The sequence below is a fragment of the Chiloscyllium punctatum genome, chromosome 3 (genome assembly GCF_047496795.1).
Source record: "Chiloscyllium punctatum isolate Juve2018m chromosome 3, sChiPun1.3, whole genome shotgun sequence".
In the NCBI taxonomy this organism is placed as follows: Eukaryota; Metazoa; Chordata; class Chondrichthyes; order Orectolobiformes; family Hemiscylliidae; genus Chiloscyllium; species Chiloscyllium punctatum.
The window spans coordinates 23,942,951-23,963,881 of NC_092741.1; the positions used below are offsets into that span (position 1 = coordinate 23,942,951).

At 42.3% G+C, this 20,931-nt stretch overlaps 1 protein-coding gene across 2 annotated transcripts in view; it reads left to right on the forward strand.

Annotated features, from left to right (window-relative positions):
• Positions 1 to 20,931, forward strand: part of mrps18a (mitochondrial ribosomal protein S18A) — a 94,357-nt gene that overhangs the window by 42,052 nt on the left and 31,374 nt on the right. For both annotated transcript variants that reach the window (XM_072550820.1, XM_072550821.1), the window contains exon 5: positions 2,561 to 2,633. In XM_072550820.1, the coding sequence (XP_072406921.1) occupies positions 2,561 to 2,633 (73 nt within the window). The remainder of the gene's footprint in view (positions 1 to 2,560; positions 2,634 to 20,931) is intronic.

Here is a 20,931-nt window from a genome sequence, read left to right on the forward strand (position 1 = left end):
TTGACGATCTCCGTTAAGAAACAATCTAATCACCGCCCTTTGACATTCAATGTTCTTACCATCGTCAAATCCTCCACTTTCAATATCCTGAGGATTACCATTGAGAAATTCAACTGGACTTGCCACATAAACACAGTAGCAAGAACACATCAGAGGCTAGGAAAGTGTAGTGAGTAATTCAACAGCTCCCCCCGACAAGCCTGTCCACCCTCTACAAGGAACATGTCAGGAGTGTGATGGAATACTCCCCACTTGCCTGGATGGTGCAGTTCCAGTAACACTCAAGAAGCTTGACACCATCCAGGACAAAGCAGCCTGCCTGATTGGCAGCACGTCCACAAACATCCACTACCGGCAGTCGATGGCAACAGTGTGTACTATCGACAAGCAATTCACCACCAAAGATCCTTGGATAGCACCTTCCAAACCCATGACCACTTCCACCTAGAAAGACAAGGGCAGCAGATACATGAGAACTCTACCCTCTGCAAGTTTTCCTCCAAGCCACTCACTATCCTGACTTGGAAATATATCATAATTCTTCATGCTGGCTCAAAATCCTGGAATTCCCTCCTTATGGATCTCGCTCCAGCTTGTGGACTGTAGTGGGTCAAGAAGCCAGATCACTTACACCTCAAGGGCAATTAGGGCTGGGCAATAAAGTGCTGGTCAGCCAGCAATTCACCGTAGGCGGCATGGTGGCTCAGTAGTTAGTACTGCAGCCTCACAGTGCCAGGGACCCAGGTTCAATTCCAGCCTCTGGCGACTGTCTGTGTGGAGTTTGCACCTTCTCCCCGTATCTGCGTGGGTTTCCTCCCACAGTCCAAATATGGCAGGTCAGGTGAATTAGCCATTCTAAATTGCCCGTAGTGTTAGGTGCATTAGTCAAAGGGAAATGGGCCTAGGTGGGTTACTCTTCGGAGGGTCAGTATGGACTTAGTGGGCCGAAGGGTCTGTTTCCACACTGTAAGGAATCTAATCTAATCACTCCTAGGACATCAGCATGAAAGAACAGTGATCAATGCTGGTGGTATTACGAGACATTTCAGATCCAGAGTGAAACCTGGCATGAGGGATACCTTATGTTCGTTTTGGTTTTGTTAATGTCATGGTCAGTTATGGCAGCATAGTCATATGAAGCTGCAGGGTAACTTTAATGTCAGAACATCCGCTTATAGCAAAAAGGATTTTAAGAAAAAGCTGTCTAGATGTAGCAAAAGAAACATTTTTAAACAGTCAACAAGACAGAGTTTCAACCTAATCCCTAGCACCATCACTTTGTAACCATTTAAATCAAGAGGAGCTGCTTCTGAATCAAATCTTTAAATTTGGCTTTGCTGATTCTCACCAGTTTCTGTCTTATGAACTATGGAGTTGTCTTACATGCCTACTTATAAAACAGAGTTTAGGCTTTCTCAGCTTCTAATATACTCTTATTAATTCTTGTTTTTATGACTTATGGCTATAATGAGTATAGCTGTAATGTAACTTTCTTCATTTCTCTACTTTTTACCTAAGGATTGTACCTAGGTACGGTGTACCTAAGATGGAGCTGGATGTGGTGACTTTTCAACTTTTCACTGTACTCATTTGAGTATGTGTGACAATAAGGCTAATTCACTTGTTCATTCACCTGCAGACTTCTAACCAAATATACGTGGTCTGGAAATTGCACAAATTGGACTTTTCTCCTGAGGTAACCTATCCTTTGAACTATTCTGAGAAACAACTCCCATCTAGGAGAGAGATTTCCTTCTGATTGGTGTCAGATCTCCTCCGAACTGCCCTAAGAGCAATCAGTCTTTGGGTTTGCTAAACCAACAAAAAGTCCATCTTTGCTCAACTGAAAACAAGCTCATGGCCTTTACTGTTCCACCTGTCATAAACCACCACAGTATCAGTAATCTTTTCATTCATACTCCAGAGACTCCCTACATTTTGACATTGACTAGGTCACACCTTCAGAAGAACTGTCTGACCCCATTTATTTTAACAACTTTTCAAAGAAGCAAATAATACCCTATGCCACTCTTTTAAAATCCAAATTTTAAAACTTTATTTATATTTATCTTTGTATATAAATATGTCTTTCATCATGCTGCATACAAATCAAACTTCTTACTCTCCGTATCTTATAATTTGAATGTTTACGTGTGTGTGCGCAAGAGAGGCTTTATTAAGTTTTCAGTGTTCTCAGTTTGTGATTTGCTTTAACAACACAGGTATACACACAACACTAGACCTAACTCCTCAGCGCTGGTAATGAATTCTAGAGGGAAACAGGGAGGAGCATTGAGTGACTAGAGACCAGATTAAAACCGCAATCACCCAGAGCTTTAATTAAAGTGAGCTTAAATACTAATTGCCATTGATGCTAAAACAATTACTTTTCCTAAAGGGAGATGCTGGTTGGAATGTTTGTATGCTGGTGGGTGGTTTTACAGCTGTATGTTAGGCTTTGTATGTGTGGGCACTTTAGTAACATATGAACATTGAACTGTTTCAGTCTATAAAAGATAGCTGCTGCTATAGTTACCAGTGTGTTACTAATTTGTTTCAGGCTTGTTGCCAGACCACAAACCTGCCCTGCCAGAAGGACACATCCCAAGAAAACAGAAGCCCCACTTAAACAGGTAAGTGCTTCTTTTTGAGATGGGAAGGATTGCTAGAGTATTTAGAAAAAGCACACCAAAGACAACACCATCAAAGCACATGGAACTCTGATATCCATGGGGGTTGGGGTGCAGACCGAAAGAAATCATATTCCATTCCAAACCTTGACACGATATGGCTTTGTCTATCTACTGAGTTGCCGAAAAAGACTGATGCACTTTTATTTTGGTTGTATAGATTTAGCATCTAAACTGTAGACCCAGGATACTGGGCAGTGATTGGTAATCTCAAGGGTTTAGCCATTAGTTTATAGAATCAGGGACACGCTATTCAATAACTGGTTGCCTGAAGGACATAGCCATTTGTAAAGCCAAGAGGTGTCACTGATCACAAAGTGGGGGTCGGACAGTCAACCACCTGTTTAGCACTTTAGAAGAAACCAAATTGGTTTGTAAGCTTGTGGTTGGTGCATGGCATTAAATAATATTTCAGGCACACTGGTACATTTCAGGGTTAAAAGTGTTGCTTGGGGCAAAAGGTGCTAGCATAGACTCGTACAGCACTGAAACAGACCCTTTGGTCAAATTAGTCTAGACTTTCGCATCTGACCTAATCCCACTTGCCAGCATAGAGTCACAGAAACAGACCCTTCGGTCCTACCCGTCCATGCTGTCCAGACATCCCAACCCAATCTAGTCCCACCTTCCAGCACCCGGCCCATATCCCTCCAAACCCTTCCTATTCATATACCCATCCAAATCTCTTTTAAATGTTGCAATTGTACCAGCCTCCACCACTTCCTCTGGCAGCTCATTCCATACATGTACCACCCTCTGTGTGAAAAAGTTGCCCCTTAAGGTCTCTTTTATATCTTTGCCCTCTCACCCTAAACCCTCTAGTTCTGGACTCTCAAACCCCAGGGAAAAGACTTTGTCTATTTATCCTATCCATGCCCCTCATTATTTTGTAAACCTCTATAAGGTCACCTCTCAACCTTTGATGCTCCAGGGAAAACAGCCCCAGCCTGTTCAGCCTCTCCCTGTAGCTCAGATCCTCCAACCCTGGCAACATCCTTGTAAACCTTTTCTGAACCCTTTCAAGTTTCACAACATCTTTGGCCCATATCCCTCAAACCCCTTCCTATATATACCCATCCAGTTGCTTTTTAAATGTTGTCAGTGTACCAGCCTCCACCACTTCCTCTGGCAGCTCGTCCATACATGCACCACCCTCTGTGTGAAAACGTTACCTCTCGGGCCCTTTTTAAATCTTTCTCTTCTCACCTTAAACCTATGCCCTCACCTATCCTAGGAAAAGACCATGGTTATTCACCCTATCCACGCCCCTTGTGATGTTACAAACCTCTTGGTCACCCCTCAGCCTCCGATGCTCCAATAAAAACTATCCCAGCCTATTCAGCGTCTCCCTTTAACTCAAGATCAGTTGTTGTGGTTCTGTTCGCCGAGCTGGGAATTCGTGTTGCAAAAGTTTCGTCCCCTGTCTAGGTGACATCCTCAGTGCTTGGGAGCCTCCTGTGAAGCGCTTCTGTGATGTTTCCTCCAGCATTTATAGTGGTTTGTATCTGCCGCTTCCGGTTGTCAGTTCCAGCTGTCCGCTGCAGTGGCCGGTATATTGGGTCTAGGTCGATGTGTTTGTTGATAGAATCTGTGGATGAGTGCCATGCTTCTAGGAATTCCCTGGCTGTTCTCTGTTTGGTTTGTCCTATAATAGTAGTGTTGTCCCAATCGAATTCATGTTGCTTGTCATCTGCGTGTGTGGCTACTAAGGATAGCTGGTCGTGTCGTTTTGTGGCTAGTTGGTGTTCATGGATACGGATCGTTAGCTGTCTTCCTGTTTGTCCGATGTAGTGTTTTGTGCAGTCCTTGCATGGGATTTTGTACACTACCTTAGTTTTGCTTTTGCTCATGCTCACTAATGTAGTGTACAAAATCCCATGCAAGGACTGTGTGCAAAACACTTGGCGAACTTCCCAGCTTGGCAAACAGAACCACAACAACGAGCCACCCGAGCTACAAATCTTCTCCCAAACTTTGATCAAGATCAGTCCCAGAAACATCCTTGGAAATCTTTTTTGCACTCCCTCAAGTTTAACAGCATCCTTCCTCTAGAAGGGTAACCAGTATTCTAAATGTGGCCTTACCAATGTCGTGTCGAGTTGCAACATGACGTCCCAATATTCTGACCAGTGAAGGCAAGCATGTCAAATGCCTTTTTCCCCCACTATCTACCTGCAATTCCACTTTCAAGGAGCTATGCACCGGCATCCATAGGTCTCTTTGTTCGGCAACACTTCCTCAGACCTCACCATTAACTGTAAGGCCTGATGTGCCTTACCAAAATGTAACACCTTGCATTTATCTAAATTAAACTGTCTGTCACTCCTCAGCTCATTGGCCCATCTGACCAAGATCCCATTATACTTTGAGATAATCTTCTTCATTGTCGCCTACACCACTTATTTTGGTGATGTCTGCGAATGAACTGACCATACCTGCTGTGTTCACATCTGAATCATTTATATAAATGATGAAAAGCAGTGGACCCAGCACCAACCCTTGTGGCACACCACTGGTCACAGGCCTTCAGTCTGAAAAGCAGACTTCAACCATCACCCTCTGTCTCCGACCTTCAAGTTGCTGGGATGCTTGTCACTGAACTGAAACGGTCAATTGAAAGTGAAAAGGATGTACTCCACCTTCATGCCCACCTCTTTTTTTTTTTCCCCTCCACCCCAATTATATTTTCCAGTGTTGAAATGTTAGACTTCTAAAGAGTATTGATGTGTTTAAAATGTGGAATTGCTACGATGTTAAGCTATTAAAGGAAATAGAGTTGGTCCCCTTAAGGGAAGCTACAAAAGTACACAATAAAGAAAGGAATATGCAAGCAAGGGTGAAGCTCATGTGGCACCTAAACAGCAGTGTAGATCAGCTGAACTGAGTGGCCCGTGTGTGTGCTGCAAATCCGACGTCATTGTCAGCATTCAATGCAATTAAAGTGTCGAACAGTTAATACAGCAGTTTGCACATAACTTGCTCCTGTCCTGTGTGCTTGTCTCCTAAGGCAATTTTCCATGTTTTTGTTGTTGAATTTTTGAATTGAACGACAAATGTATTTTGGCCACAGAAAGAAGACACTGTTTAAAACACAGCAGGAGAAATGATCCCCAGGTGCTTTGGGTAGCCGCCCGAGCTAAATGGCAAAGGGTAATCCTGGAGGCTACCAGCCCTCCTGGACGTTAAAATGTTTTGTTTCTGCCAGTAACACCCTCCCTTCCCATATAATATTAATAGCTACATGATAGCATACTGTATTCATGCGTCTCTGGGCTGACAGATGTATTTCATAACATGCTTTTCATAATCTGCTGGAGGTAGCTCTTGGGTGGTACGTATCTATCCAGTTGGAACATTGCTGGTTATATTGTGCTAGAGTAGGTCCACAAGCCAATGAAACAGCCTCACCCTGTAACTTCTCACATTGTGCACACATGATCAAAGAACTGGAAAGGGGGCTGTCATTTTTTGAAGCGGGCTGTATATTGTGTGTGTTTTTTCTTTAACGATATGCTGTGGGTACTCACTTTTCTTGGTAACGGCCTTGCCTTTTCAGCTGCTTTAACTAGAATGTTTACCAGCCTGGTTGTTGTGACATTAAAACTTAAGTTACATGAGACAGATTTTTTTTTCTGCCGTGGCTATGCCTTGCTTTCATTTCTCAAGAGGTATAGATTAAACCCTTCTATGGCTTTTCATGTCTGTACTCAACTCTAAGTTGACCCGCAGACATGACGCTTAGTAGATGAGGGTCATTATCCACTCGATCTACTGTTCCTACGCCATGAGGAACATGAGCAGGGTGGTGGCAGCTGTAAGTATGTTGTGAATTTGTTTATTTTTATTAAGTATGATAGAATTGGAAGCATTCAGTACGGAATGAGACCATTTGACTGTCAGGTTCATGTCAACCCCTTATCAGAACTATGACCTATTTCCTTGTAACCATTAATACATTTCTTCTAGTTTTCCAAATTCCCTCAACTGATTGGCTCTGCTTCAACAGCCATTCACATTAAAAGTATGCCATATTGACCATTGTTCTGTGTGGAAATAGGGAAGTGATGTGTGTATGTTAGGGGATGAATCATTCTCCCCTCCAACCCTGATCTGGGTAATGTTGGGCAGTGCCTATTAGCTGATGAGAAATAAGCAGTTCAATATATTAGGTGGAAGCCCATAGTCCACCCCACTCTTTTTCAACGGCTGATGGGTTTCTTGCACATTGCTGCCTCTAAGTCAGATTTCTGTTATACTTGCAGTTTTCTCCTTTGTCTCCCCTGATGGTGGAATAGACTGAAGTGCCTCTGCAGCATCTGTTAGCTTTACTTGATTCATTTGCAGGATGAGTGTCACCGGTAATGCTGTTTAGAACATAGAACAATACAGCACAGAACAGGCCCTTTGGCCCTCGATGTTGCGCCGACCTGTGAACTATTCTCAGCTCGTCCCCCTACACTGTCCAAAAATCATCCATGTGCTTATCTAAGGATTATTTAAATCTCCCTAATGTGGCTGAGTTGACTACATTAGCAGGTAGGGCATTCCACACCCGTACCACTCTCTGCGTAAAGAACCTGCCTTTTACACCTGTCTTAAATCTATCACCCCTCAATTTGTAGTTATGCCCCCTCGTACAAGCTGACGTCATCATCCTAGGAAAAAGTCTTTCATTGTCTACCCTATCTAATCCTCTGATCATCGTGTATGTCTCTATCAAATCCCCCCTTAGCCGCCGCCTTTCCAATAAGAACAGACCCAAGTCTCTCAGCCTTTCCTCATAAGGCCTCCTCTCCAGATCAGGCAACATCCTGGTAAATCTCCTCTGCACCTTTCCCAATACTTCCATATCCTTTCTGTAGTGGGGCGACCAGAACTGTACACAGTTGTTGTCCATAGTTGTTCTTGAAAAGGTGTCGATGAGCATCTTCATGAGCTGTTGCATTCCCTGTGAAGTTTATCATACTTTGTTGCACTTTGAGTAACTTGCTTGGCTATTCCAGAGAGGTGTCAAGGGCCAGTTGGAGCCAAATGATTATATGGCACTACTGCTGTTCCAAATGGAATAGATTTCCAACATCCTACTGGCATGTTATATGTAACCATCAGCAGCAGATTTTCATTCAACCTCAATCTGTAAGCATTGCTGAACTCTTTCCCTATCAGCTACCTGGGAATTACCATTGCCAAGAAACTGAAATGGATAAGCCACATTGCAGCTACAAGAGTGTATCAGAGGCTCAGATTCTGGGACAAGTAACTTACCACCTGTCTTCCTAGTTCATGTCCACAATTTACAAGGCATAAATCAGGAGTGTGATGGAATATTCTCCACTTGCCTGGATGGATGCAACTCCAGCAGCACTCATGAAGCTCAATAGCATTGAGTGAAAGCAGCTGCTTAATTGATGCCACATGCAGCACCTTCAAGATTCATCCTTTCACCACCCACACACACACCAAGTTGTATCACCTACAAGGTGCCTTGCAGCAACTTGACAAGGTTCCTTACCTAGTATCTTCCAAATCCGGGACTTGTGCCACCCAGAAGGTTAAGAGCATCAGTTGCATGGAAACACGTTCTCCTCCAAGCCATTTGCATCTTGATTTTAAATATACCAACGTTCCTTGATAATTCCTTACAGTCCTAATTATTATTACTTGGTCCTCTTCTCTATTGTCGTCTTGTTTAGTACCAGCCATATTCACGTTAGGAGAGGAATTGGAGGTTTGAGATGGAGCAATAGTTTGAAAGGGCAGCAAAATTGATTATGGGTTTTTGAGGCTCGAGGAGGGAGAACGCTTTACAAACAATCTGTCATATGGGTCAAAACATGAGGTAGGGTCATCAGCCATTAAGTGGGATTGAAATCGAGATGAGAATGAGTTCAGAAAGAGCTTATAGAGAGATGGGAGAAAGGCCAGGACGAGGTAATTATCTTCTGACTTTGCTGGAATTAGCTGTAACGCAATATTCACTCCCTGTTCCCATGTTTTAGAATCGACGATATCATCTTGAAAATAGTGTTTCCCCATTGGTTAAGAATTGATGTGGAACTTGTCCTCTTAAGTCAATCAACATTAAAACTGTAGTGACTGGCTTATACATGAGGTTTGCAATCCAGTGGAACCCCAGTGATAGTTTAACACACCAATGCAGATGAAAGGTTGCATATTTACTAAGTGTCACCTTGAGAGTTAAAGCTTCAACAAGTACCTTATATTCAGCTTCTTGGCCTCCACAAGACTGATATGCTTTAAAATAAAATGTTTTTTTTTGATAATGATCAGATTCTTTGCCTTAACTTGCAATGTTGCCTGCAGCCATAGTTTTAACCTAATCAGATTTACTTAGTAGCTGGGTTCTGTCCTGTTATGTATGTACATTTTTGAGTGAGTTTATGTCTCAAGGAGTTTGTCAGTAGCAATCAACCACAGCATGCAGTTTAACTGTTGAAATCTATTTAATTACGCTAAAACACACAAATCTTTAAGTTGTACATTTGCTTTAAATGAGCCACAAAGCAGACATGAGGGAACGATGTTTAAGTGTAAAACTGCAGTAGTGATATTTTGGAAGGGAAAGGTTTCCTCCCTGTGGGAACAATCCCAAGCACCATTAACCATCAAACCCTTGTAGATTATTTCCTCAGTTAAATCTGACTTGGTCTGTGTCCAGAAATCCTACAAATTGATCCTATAGTACTATTTAAAAATAACTCCATATTCTACTCCATATTCTTTCCTCAACACCACAGACTAATCCTCCATCTAATTTTCTTTCAGGGATCTTGGAATCATCAAACATTTACAGCATGTAAATAGGTCCTTCAGCCCACTGTGTGCTGGTTCTCAAGCACCTGCTAACTCTAATCCCATGTTCCAGCACTTTGGCATAAGCATCGAAACTCGGAGCAGGAATAGTCCATTCGACCCTTTTGAGTTTGCTCTGCCAATCAATGTGATCATGGCTGATCATCCCATCTCAACCCAGTTCCCACTTCACCCCATACCCTTTGATCCCTTTACCCCCAGGAACTATATCTCACTTATCCTTGAAAACATTTGATGTTTTGGCCCCAGTATACTCTGTGGTAGAGAATTCCATAGGCTCACCACTCTCAGAAAGAAGTTCTCCCCATCTCAATCCAGATACCCAGGGAGTGCACAACTAGGGATCACAGTCAAAGGATATGGGGATTGAGATGAGGAGGACTCCCTGGTCATTTGGAACATCCTTGCTACATTTATCCTGTCTAGTTCTATGAACGGATCCAGTCTCTCTTTATATATAAGTCCTGCCAGGCCAGTGTAGTAAATCCTTGTTGTATCCCCTCTATAGCCAGCGCATCCTTCCTCGGATAAGGAGATCAAAACTGCATATAGTGCTCCAGATGTGGTCTCGTCAATGCCTATACAATTGGAGTAAGACTTCGATAAACTGCACAGCTGGGCTGAGAGGTGGCAAATGGAGTTTAATGCGGACAAGTGTGAGGTGATTCACTTTGGTCGGAGTAACCGGAATGCAAAGTACTGGGCTAATGGTAAGATTCTTGGGAGTGTAGATGAGCAGAGAGATCTCGGTGTCCAGGTACACAGATTCTTGAAAGTTGCCACCCAGGTTGACAGGGTTGTTAAGAAGGCATACAGTGTTTTAGCTTTTATTAATAGAGGGATCGAGTTCCGGAACCATGAGGTTATGCTGCAGCTGTACAAACCTCTGGTGCGGCCGTACTTGGAGTATTGTGTACAGTTCTGGTCATCGCATTATAAGAAGGATGTGGAAGCCATGGAAAGGGTGCAGAGGAGATTTATTAGGATGTTGCCTGGTATGGAGGAAAGGCTGAGGGACTTGAGGCTATTTTTGTTAGAGAGAAGGTTGAGAGGTGACTTAATAGAGACATACAAGATAATCAGAGGGTTAGATAGGGTGGACAGGGAGAGCCTTTTCCAAAGTATGGTGACGGCGAGCACGGAGGGGGCATAGCTTTAAATTGAGGGGTGATAGATATAGGACAGATGTCAGAGGTAGTTTCTTTACTCAGAGTAGTAAGGGTATGGAATGCTTTGCCTGCAACGGTGGTAGATTTGCCAACTTTAAGTACATTTAAGTCATCATTGGACAAGCATATGGACGTACATGGAATAGTGTAGGTTAGATGGGCTTCAGATTGGTATGACAGGTCGGTGCAGCATCGAGGGCTGAAGGACCTGTACTGCGCTGTAATGTTCTATGTATGACATTCCTACACCTGTACTCCAATCCGCTCACTATGAAGGCCAGCATCCCACTTGCTGCCTTCACTTCCTGCTGCACCTACATACATGCTTTTAGTGACAGGTGTACCAGAACCCCCAGGTCTCATTGCACCTCTTCTTTTCCCAATCTAAAGAATAGTCTGCCCTCCTGTTTTTGCTACCAAAATAGGTAACCTCCCATTTACCTACATTATAGTTCATTTCTGTGCACTCAAAACTTGTCCCAATCACACTGAGATATATTGGTATCCTATGTTCAGCTCACCATCCTACTTGGTGCAAACCTGGAGATATTGCATTTCGTTCCTTCATCTAAATCGTTAGTACAGTATTCTACCTATCAGTGCCTGCAGCGGTTGGTGGTCCTGCTTCTCCCACTGTTTCAGGCAGTGTGTTTTGGATACACCCCTACCCTCTGTGTGCAAAAAGCTTTTCCTCAAATCCCCTCAACATTCAGTTCCTTCACTTAAATCCATGCCTCCAGTCTATTGACTCCTGTACTTAGGAAAAACGTTTCTTCCCATTAACTATGCACCTGATTTTTTTTTAACTCCTCAATCAGGTCCCCCTCACCTTTCTCTGCTCCAAGGAAATCATCTCCAGCCTATCTACTGTCTCTTCATAGCTGAATTGCTCCAGTCCAGGCAACATCCTGGTGAATCTTCTCTGCACCACCTTGGTGAAATCATGTCCTTTTTCTGGTATGGTGACCAGATCTACATATAGCTGTGACCTAACTCATTATTGAAAGCTCCATTATGAACTCTGTGCTTTTCTATTCTGTGCCTTTTCTAATAAGGTCAGTTGTGCTATTTGTCTATTCAACTACTTTCAAAGATCTACAGAGATGCACACAAAGGTCCCTTTGATTCTCTGATTACCTTTAGGGTCCTACAATTCAACGCATACACTCTTACCTTGTTAGTCCTTCCAAGTGCACCACCTCTCACTTTTTTAGGATTAAATTCCATTTGCCACTGGTCAGCCCATCTGACCAGCCTGTTTATATCTTCTGAAAATCTAAGGTTATCCTTCTTTGTATTTGCCACACCATCAATTTTCTGTGAACTTACTGGTCATACTTTGTATCTATGTGTAGATCATTAATGTGCACTACACAGTAAGGGACCCAGGACTGATGCTTGTAGAATCCATTGAACAAAGACTTTCAGTTAAGAGAAAAACAGTCTTTGACCATCACATTATTTTATTTCCCCTGATGAGCCAGTTTTGGATCCAAACTGCCTTCGATGCTACGGGCAGTTGGTTCCTTAACCAGCTGCCATGTCAGACTTTGTGAAAAGCCTTACTGAAATCCAAGTAGACTATATCAGCTGTGTGACTCTATTCTAAAGACCTCATCAGCTCAAAGGTCAGTTAGATTTCTTAGATATGATCTCCCCTTGACAAAGCCATGTTAGCTATCCATTCCCCTCTAAGTGGATATTTGTTTTGTCTGACCTGAAGTTTCCTGGTTTATACCTACCATTCTCCTTGAATGATGGTACATCATTAGCTGTCCTTCAGATCTCAGGCACCACTTCAATGGCCAGAAAAGATTTAAAAATTAGTATTAGAGCTCCTGCGATCTCCTCCCTTGCCTTTTACAACAGCCTGGGATAAATCTCAACTAGTCTGGTGACTTATCTACTTTTAAGCCAGCTCAAACTGCTAATACCTCCATCCTGTCAATGCTTATTTGTTCAAGTATATCAGTCATACTCCCTGATTTGTATACCTCCATTGTCCTTCTCTACACTGAGTACAGATGCAAAATACTCATTGAAAATCTCATCCATGTCTTCGGGCTTCGCACACACATGGTCTCTTTGGTCTCTAATGGGTTCGATGACTCCTCTGATTGTAAACTCTCATTATACTTATAAAACTCCTTCGGATTTTACTTTATTTTTACTACGTGTTTTCTCAAGCTGCCTCTTTGCTGTCCTAATTTACTTCATAAGTAAACCCCTGTGCTTTCTATGCTCCTGTGTCTGCCCCATAGGCTTTCCATTTTTTTCCCTTTCCAATTCTGTACATCCTCGATGTCCAGTGTTCCCTGGACTGGTTAGTCCTGCTCTTCATCTTTATGGTAATACAATGACCCAGCACTTGGTTTCCTTTTTGAAGGACGCACGCTGCTCTCATGTAGAATTTCCTATAAGTAGCTACATCAAGTTAACTTTGGCCAGGTCCTGTCATACCAATTTAAAATCCATCTTCCAACATATTGCAGACCTTTACTTCCAGTTCAGTTTAGTTCTTTTCCATAATAATCTTTGGTCACTGTCACCAAAATGCTCCACATTTCTTCCACTAGCCCAGCTTCATTATGGACAATTCTGTCCATCAACTCCTTGGAGGGCCGAAAGGCCTGTTCCTGTGCTGTAATTTTCTTTGTTCTATTCTGCCTTCCAGACTGATTTGGTTTTCCTTGTAAATTTGACTGTGTATCACTGCTGACTGTACTCCACTGTGTAATCCACTCCCCTGCCAAATTAATTTAATTACTCACACATTAACAGCACAAGCAAAAACCTCTGCAAGAATCAGAAAAAGAAAATACTGGAAAAGCACAGCAGGTCTGGCAGTATCTGCAGAGAAAAAGCAGAGTTAATATTTCAGGTCCTGTGACCCTTCTTTAGACTTGGACCCTGCAACGAGGTTGTTTCTAATCTGACAGATCCCACCCTTTGCCAGACTCCGTGATCCAGGAGTCAGAAGACCTCCAAGTTGCATCAGCTCTTCAGCCAAGTCTTCTTCTGCTTTATCCACCCATTGCTATACTCAGTAGCATATGGGATTGGGCATTATCTTATATTGCAGTCTTCTGCTTTTCATTCTGCTACCTTGCTCCTTAAATGAAGGACCTCATCTCTTTTCGATGCTACGTTATTAGAATGTGTCTGATCACTGCTGTCTGACTGATTTCCCCCCCTCGCCTCCTCTCTCTTTTCCAATTTCCTGCAGCAAATCAGTGATATCCACTCCCAGGAGGCAACACCCCATCTTGCTGGGGTATAGAATAACTGCACCGTTTGTTCAGTTAAGTCTACCCCCAATGTGCAACAAATGCAGGTCATTAATTTTGGTTATGTAACTTTTGAAGTTCATAAACAGCAAAGACCACAATGGGTGTTCTGAGCTCTACTGAACTCTCATTTGCCTCCTGTTCAAATATACTGTATTCCGTGGTTTTCCTGTATGCCCACTGTGTGTAAAATCACGGTTCATTGTTCAAGCCTCTGATTTGAAGTTTTTTTTTCCAGGTCGTAAAATTGAAATTCCTTAGCTCCTTCCTACAGTTTGTAGTCTTAAAAGTTGAGTCCCCCACCCTTCTCAATTTCTTGCTTACTATTGTCCTGCCCTGTGAGTCTTTGCCTAGCATTTCTGATTTGAAAAGAACATAAACAATTTTTCATAAACATCAGTTCTTTCAAAAAGGGCCAATTTCCTGTTTACTATTTTTTGAGCTAAATTGTAAACCATTGTGCTTGCATGGAAATAGCCAACAATGTATTCTCTTATATCCCTTAATATCAGTTTAATATTGGTATTTCATTTTATTGAGTGTTTGCAACTTCCTTTCAAAAGCCTTGAGGATAAATCCTCATGTTCGTTCTTAGTGAAAATTATTTACAGGACCATCAGTAATTTGTATTCACAAGGAGTCATTTTTCTCTCTCCCTTGCTTTTCTTTTGAAGTAAAATTATATTTGTGTTGTTTTTGCCCTTTTGGACCACATGTTTTGTGTGCAGCATAACAGCTTGCTGATGCAATCAGCTGCCTGTCGGTGTTTACGTTTTGGAAGCACAGTGCTCTTTGTCTCTGTGCAGTATCCTTGCTTTGCAAATCAATGCTAAACTGGGGCAGAAACTGTGGACTAATGCACTTTGAAAGGAGACTTTAATGGTAATAGGTGGAATGGATTTACAAATATCGGAAAATCGATCAACTCGGTAGCCTTTGCGCCCATCAAGCACTCCACGTTGGGTGTTGTACTGCTCCCACTTTCAGAAGGGTTTCTTCGTGATTCCTATGTAACAGTCCTGTCTCCCATTGTGCCCCATTTTGAATGCCGTGATTGGGTCCTTGCTTGCTTTCATTATCTCTTAATGTTTGTCTTGTTCAATGCAGCGAGGTGCATCTGATTAGCCATTTTGCATACTAGAAGGAATGCAGAGGTGGCTGTGTAGAGGTAATGTCACGGAAATAGTAATCTCAAGTGCCACACTCATGCTCTGAGGTATGGGGTCAAATCCAACTTTGATAGCTGGTAGAATGCGAATTCAGTGAATAACTGTGGGATTAAAAACTACTCATCAGTGATCGTGACCCTCAAACATAGTGATTATCATAAAAATCCACCTGGCTTATTAATGCTTTTTGGGGAGGCAAATGTGTTGTCCTCAGCTGCTCTGGTCTGCATGTGACTGCAGACTCTCAGCACTATTGACTCACCATTATTCACTGAAATGACCCCAGCAAGTCAACTTGGTTCAGGGCACTTTGAGAGGTGCAACATATGCTGACCTTGCTAATGCTACCCATTTCATGTGAAAGTGTGTTACAAAGGAATATTATAAATAACACTGAATGACCAGTTACTGGTTTTATATGTGAAAGATATGTTGATCGACAGCAAAAGAACTCTCCTTGCTGTTATAATCAGAGGTAGATAATTAGGGCATGGGCTTGATTTTTCACCTGAAGGACAGCACTTTCAGCATTCTTCCAGTGGAATTTCTCTGGAATTTCAATCTTGCATCATGCCCTCAGGTGCCAGAGTAAAACTTGAACCCACTATTTTGTGGCACAAGCACAAATGCCACTACTTTTCAAACCTGACTTGTACGGACAGGACCAAGCTGAGGCACTGTCGCAGGGTGGCCAAATCAGCAGTTGTCTTACCCGATGGCTTGTGGTGACTTTCCCAATGGGTATGACAAGTAAGCGTTAGGTTTGAGCTATAGGGAAAGGCTGAATAGGTTGGGACTGTTTACCCTGGAGTGTCAGAGGCTGAAGCATGACCTTTTTAGAAGTTTATAAAATCAGGATAGGGTAAATAGACAAAGTATTTTCCCCAAGGTAGGGAAGTCCAAAACTAGAGGGCATAGGCTTAAGTTGAGAGGGGAAAGATTTAAAAGGGACCGAAGGGGCACATTTTCATGCAGAGGGGGGTGCGTGTGTGGAAGGAGCTACCAGAGGAAGTGGTGGAGGCATCTGGATGGGTCTATGAATATGAAGAGTTTAAAAGGAGATGGGCCAAATGCTGGCAAGGGACGAGATTAATTTCGGATATCTGGTCAGCATGGACGAGCTGGACTGGAGAGTCTGTTTCTGTGCTGTACAGCTGTATGGCTAAGAAAACTGAAAATTAATAGTTGTGCTGCTATCAGAAAGGAAAGACCTGTTTTGGTGTTTCATGATAGTGTCAATATTTTATTATGATAATGCTGTAACATGAGTATGTTTGTATGAGATGTATTTTCATTTTTGGGCAGTGATTTTTTCCTGCTTTCTGTAGTGCAGCTGCAATGTGAAGAATGTGAGAGGGAAGCATGTTTCCAAGTTTATTCTTTGGTGTAGTCTACAGTTTCATTTTTAATTCTGCAACTGATTTGTATTCAGTTATTTGGTTAGCTACTATCACATCGAGAAAGAAAATGACAGATGTCTAAGGGACAGTCTTGTCATGTCTTGTGGTATATGGTTTGTGTTAGCTCAGTGATTCCAATGTGCTTGTTGACACAGAGAGCTGCTTTCATTTGCAGACTCTGACCATGTCCAATTAATTGCAACATTAGTGCAGATTAGGTCTGGTCTGTACAAAGTGCTGCCATCATGTTGAATGACATTGTTGTATACTTGTCTTTCCTTTGTTAACTTAAGTGTTTTTAATCTTATCGCAATATCTTGGACCTTGGCAGGCATACCTTTTCATGTGTAGATTTTCTTGGCACTGTAAAGCTCCTGTAGCAGAGGCCAAAAGAACATTGGTGACTTGTTCTGTGTAAGGTGTTCAGTCGCAAAATGTTGCACTGAAGTGGGAATTGTTATACTGTGCGATATACCTTTTACTTTGATCAAGTGTTTTCCATGGTTCCTGTCTTATGCAGTGGTAATCCAGGTGAGGGATGATGACCCTGGGAATTAGAAAACCTCCCCTCTGTGTACCCAGTGATAAGAGTTAAGTATTAGTAGGTCAGATGCAACAGGGTGGGTTGAATGTAGGCAGGGTTATAGACACACGCAGATTAAAGCCCAGCAACATAAACTCAACCTGAACTTGTAAAAACACCATCTGCTGTACCAGCATGTCACTTTCACACCTGAATCTTAGACATCATCATGGCCTCTCTGAGGGAGAGGAACTCACTGCTTAGATATAGGCATCTTACGCTGTGGGATTGCACCCTCCTTATTTCAGTTGGTTTTGTAACCTGGGTACAGGATATAGAGGAGACATTTCTCATTCTGATTAGATCAGTTTCCAAGTTCAGAGATGAGATGGATTCCCTGGAAATTCCTAGCAAGGTGGTGTGCTGTGGAGATTTCTAACTTGCTTACGTATAAGGTAACATCCACCTGGCGGCAGACCGTTGGGTGAGGTATAAAAATCTGCCTAACAGGATCATATTAAAGAAAAACATAAGGCTGCTGATTAATTGCCCGGACTTCAGAAATCTAAAATCTTCTGTGATCTGATACTCGGTTATTATAGTCTGCACATGGTTTTCTGATTGTCAGTGGTCCCCAGCTGCTGTTACATCATTGGCCAATCCATCTTGGCTTGTATTATTACCATTGCTCTAGGAGCTATCGATCAGTTCCACAGATTGCAATAATTGCCCAGCTGACTCCAAAGATCAAGTTTACAGGACTGTCATTTTGTGGTTTTCTGCTTTGGAAATTGACTGAAAGATTAAATCGCTTCTACTGTTTTCTGTTTTGATAGTAATGACCACTTGTAAGTAATAAGTGGTGAAAATTTCAGCAAAGGCACCTCTTTTCCCCCAAGCCCAATTTCTGCAGTGCTCTTCAATTTATTCCACATGCTTTGAATTTCTGAATGTCCAAGTTCTTCATTCCTTTCCGAGAATGTCCTGTGGCTAATGTTGGAGCTGCAGAAAGCTCCACCCAAATTGATGATGTCATACTGGCTTTGATAGGAATAAGCCAGAAGGTCTTCAGATCTCATGGTGTACAGACCTACATTTACCAGCCTCCTCATAGTCTTTGCAGCAATGTCTATAACAAAATGTAGTTTATTGCATGATAGCAATCGGGTATAACAAGCAAGTGTAACTTATACCTGATTGCTGTCATGCAATAAACTGCATTTTGTTACAGACAAGAAATCCTCCTTATTAAGACTCTCAAATGGTTATTCTCATTTCACACTATAAACCATCTAGACCTTTAGACCCAGACAAGAGAAAGAGGAATGGTGGCAGTATCCTTCTATCCACAGATACCACATTCTGCCACTTCCTTATCTTGAAGGTGTTTTTACTCCTCGTTGAAGTGTAGTTCCTCAGATATCTACTGCCTGTGTGTGGACTTTGACTATAAATGTCAAAATATTATTGTGCCATCTCTGCTGATGCATAACTCATCCAAAGAGCGTGCCCAGCATTTCTAGCTGCAGATGCTTGGTTGTATTCCCTGTCTCACGCCTTTGATGTGAAGGCCAGTTATAATATTTAATTATTATGTTAACAAATTAGCAAAAGCTGTAGATCAAACCTGGACGTATTACTCACTCAATTAACTTGGTTTATTGAGAAAGCTCCTAGACCCTCATGTCTTCAGTGATTCTCTCCAGTTATTTTCCCCACGTTTCCAGTTGTTACAAAAAAATCTTACAGCAATAGGATGCTGCTGAATGGGACTGGCTTCACCCAGTTCCAGTCTCATTCTGACTATAGTTTCGGATTCTCACACCAATGCCCTCAACCTCAGGAGTGCTCCAGAAATCTCCTGTTGTCAATCTCATTTTGCTCATCTTCTTTCTGCCCTTCAGAGAACACATCCAAAAGCACCATTTCAGGTATTACACGTACGCTGACAGTATGCAGCACGTCCTCACATTACTTTCTTCAAATCATATGTATTGGAGGGCTTATTCTGCTCACTGGACCAATATCGAGTGAACAGAAATTTTCCTCTGTTAAAAATTAGAAAAATCAAAGATCCTAGTCTTTAGCCCTGCCAAACTCTTATTTCTTATCCACTGATTCTTTCCTAATGGCTAGCTTGATGCTGAATCAGACAATTCACAACAATGGTTGGTGGATCCTTGCATCTACCTCAGACCACCTGCTTAAAGCCACACCTGTGCTCAGGACACAACTGTCCTAATGTTCTTCAGGTGGCTTCTTGCCTTTCCACCCTTGGTCCACTTTGGCTCATCCAACATTCTTATTCCAGTGTGTTAACTGGGAACAAGTCCTGTTCACCTGTCAGGCCTTTTGCTTATTGGGCTGCATTGGTTCAAGTATCGCATTTCATCCTTATGTTTGAATTTGTCCTTCGCCTCGTCCAGCCGCGCACACTCTAGCCTGCTCCAGCTCTACGCCTCTATGCATCACCAACTGTAGACCCTTCTGCATTCCTGGTTTGATTTCCTTGGTTTCTCCATTGGCGATCATGCCTTTATCCATCTTGTCACTGAGTTCTGGTATTCCCTTCGGAACCTTCTCTGCTTGGCTTACCCCTCCCCTGCTCTATCCTGACATCCTTAAAATCTTTAGGCAAATAGTATATCTAAAATTTCAAAACATCTCTCTGCCATTTTGTCATGTTTTGTTCAGTGTTGCTTTAGTGAAGCTTCTGGTGTTATTTTCACAGTTAAAGTTCCTACATTAACGATAGTTAACTCTGACTGAGTTATAGTGTACTCTGCTGCTTCAAGCCATGGACATGACTGTACAAATCTCGACTGCAAAGGTGTTCACTGTGTTGGGTGCCTTGATGCTGTACCTAATTTAGTCCCAAATTTAGGAACTGTTTACACGTCTTCCACTAAGGAACATTGTGTTACTGTAAAGTCTGAAACCTGAATTGACCAACAGCAATGAACACCCCAACCATCAAAGAGGGATAAGCTGAATCAACACAGACTGAAGCATTCAATCTGTCTCAATGATTTAGCTTTACAAGTTTAATAAGTAGTGGTGGAATAAACAAATTTATTTTAATAGGTTTCATTATTACCACCTAACATCTGTCTGAAATGGCAGATTTCTGACAAATGTCTCAAGTGACCTCTTTACAATGTTGCAGTTCTGTCCCCCAGTACCACACTCCTTTTCCCACAACTTGCCCTCCCTGTGTGGTACCTCACCAGCAATGGATTCTCTCCCTGCTACTGCACTAGTACAAGAATCTGTCCTTGGTTCCCTCCTATTTCACTTTAAATGCTGCCCTCAGATGTAATGTAGAAACTTGCTATTTTGTATATGTGTGCTAAAAATGCCAGCTCCACCTTGCCATGACCTCGCAACTCCTCCAGTGCTGCTCCATTTTCGGGCTGCTTACTGGATGAGCAAAAATTCCCTGTAATTAGGGAAAACTTAAGCCATTGTTTTTTGTCCATTTGAATTCGAAAGAGAGGCTGGATTGGCTAGGACTCTTTTCACTGGAGTGCAGGAGGTTGAGGCGTGACCTTAGAGGTTTATAAAATCGTGTGGGGTATAGATAAGGTGAATGGCTTGAAATGCCCCACCCTGCCTTTTCCCCAGGGTGGGGCATTTCAAGATAAGGGAGCATGTTTTTAAAGTAAGAGGCGAAAGATTTAAAAAAACACAGGAGGGGAAATTCCTTTATGCACGGAGTGGTTCTTGTGTGGAATGATGTTCCAGAGGAAGTGAGGTGGATGTGGAGACAGTTAGGTTTAAAAGATGTGTGTCTTTTAAAGGATGTGACATAAGTATGAGAGTAAGAAATGTTTGAAGAGATACAGACCAAGCGCAGGCA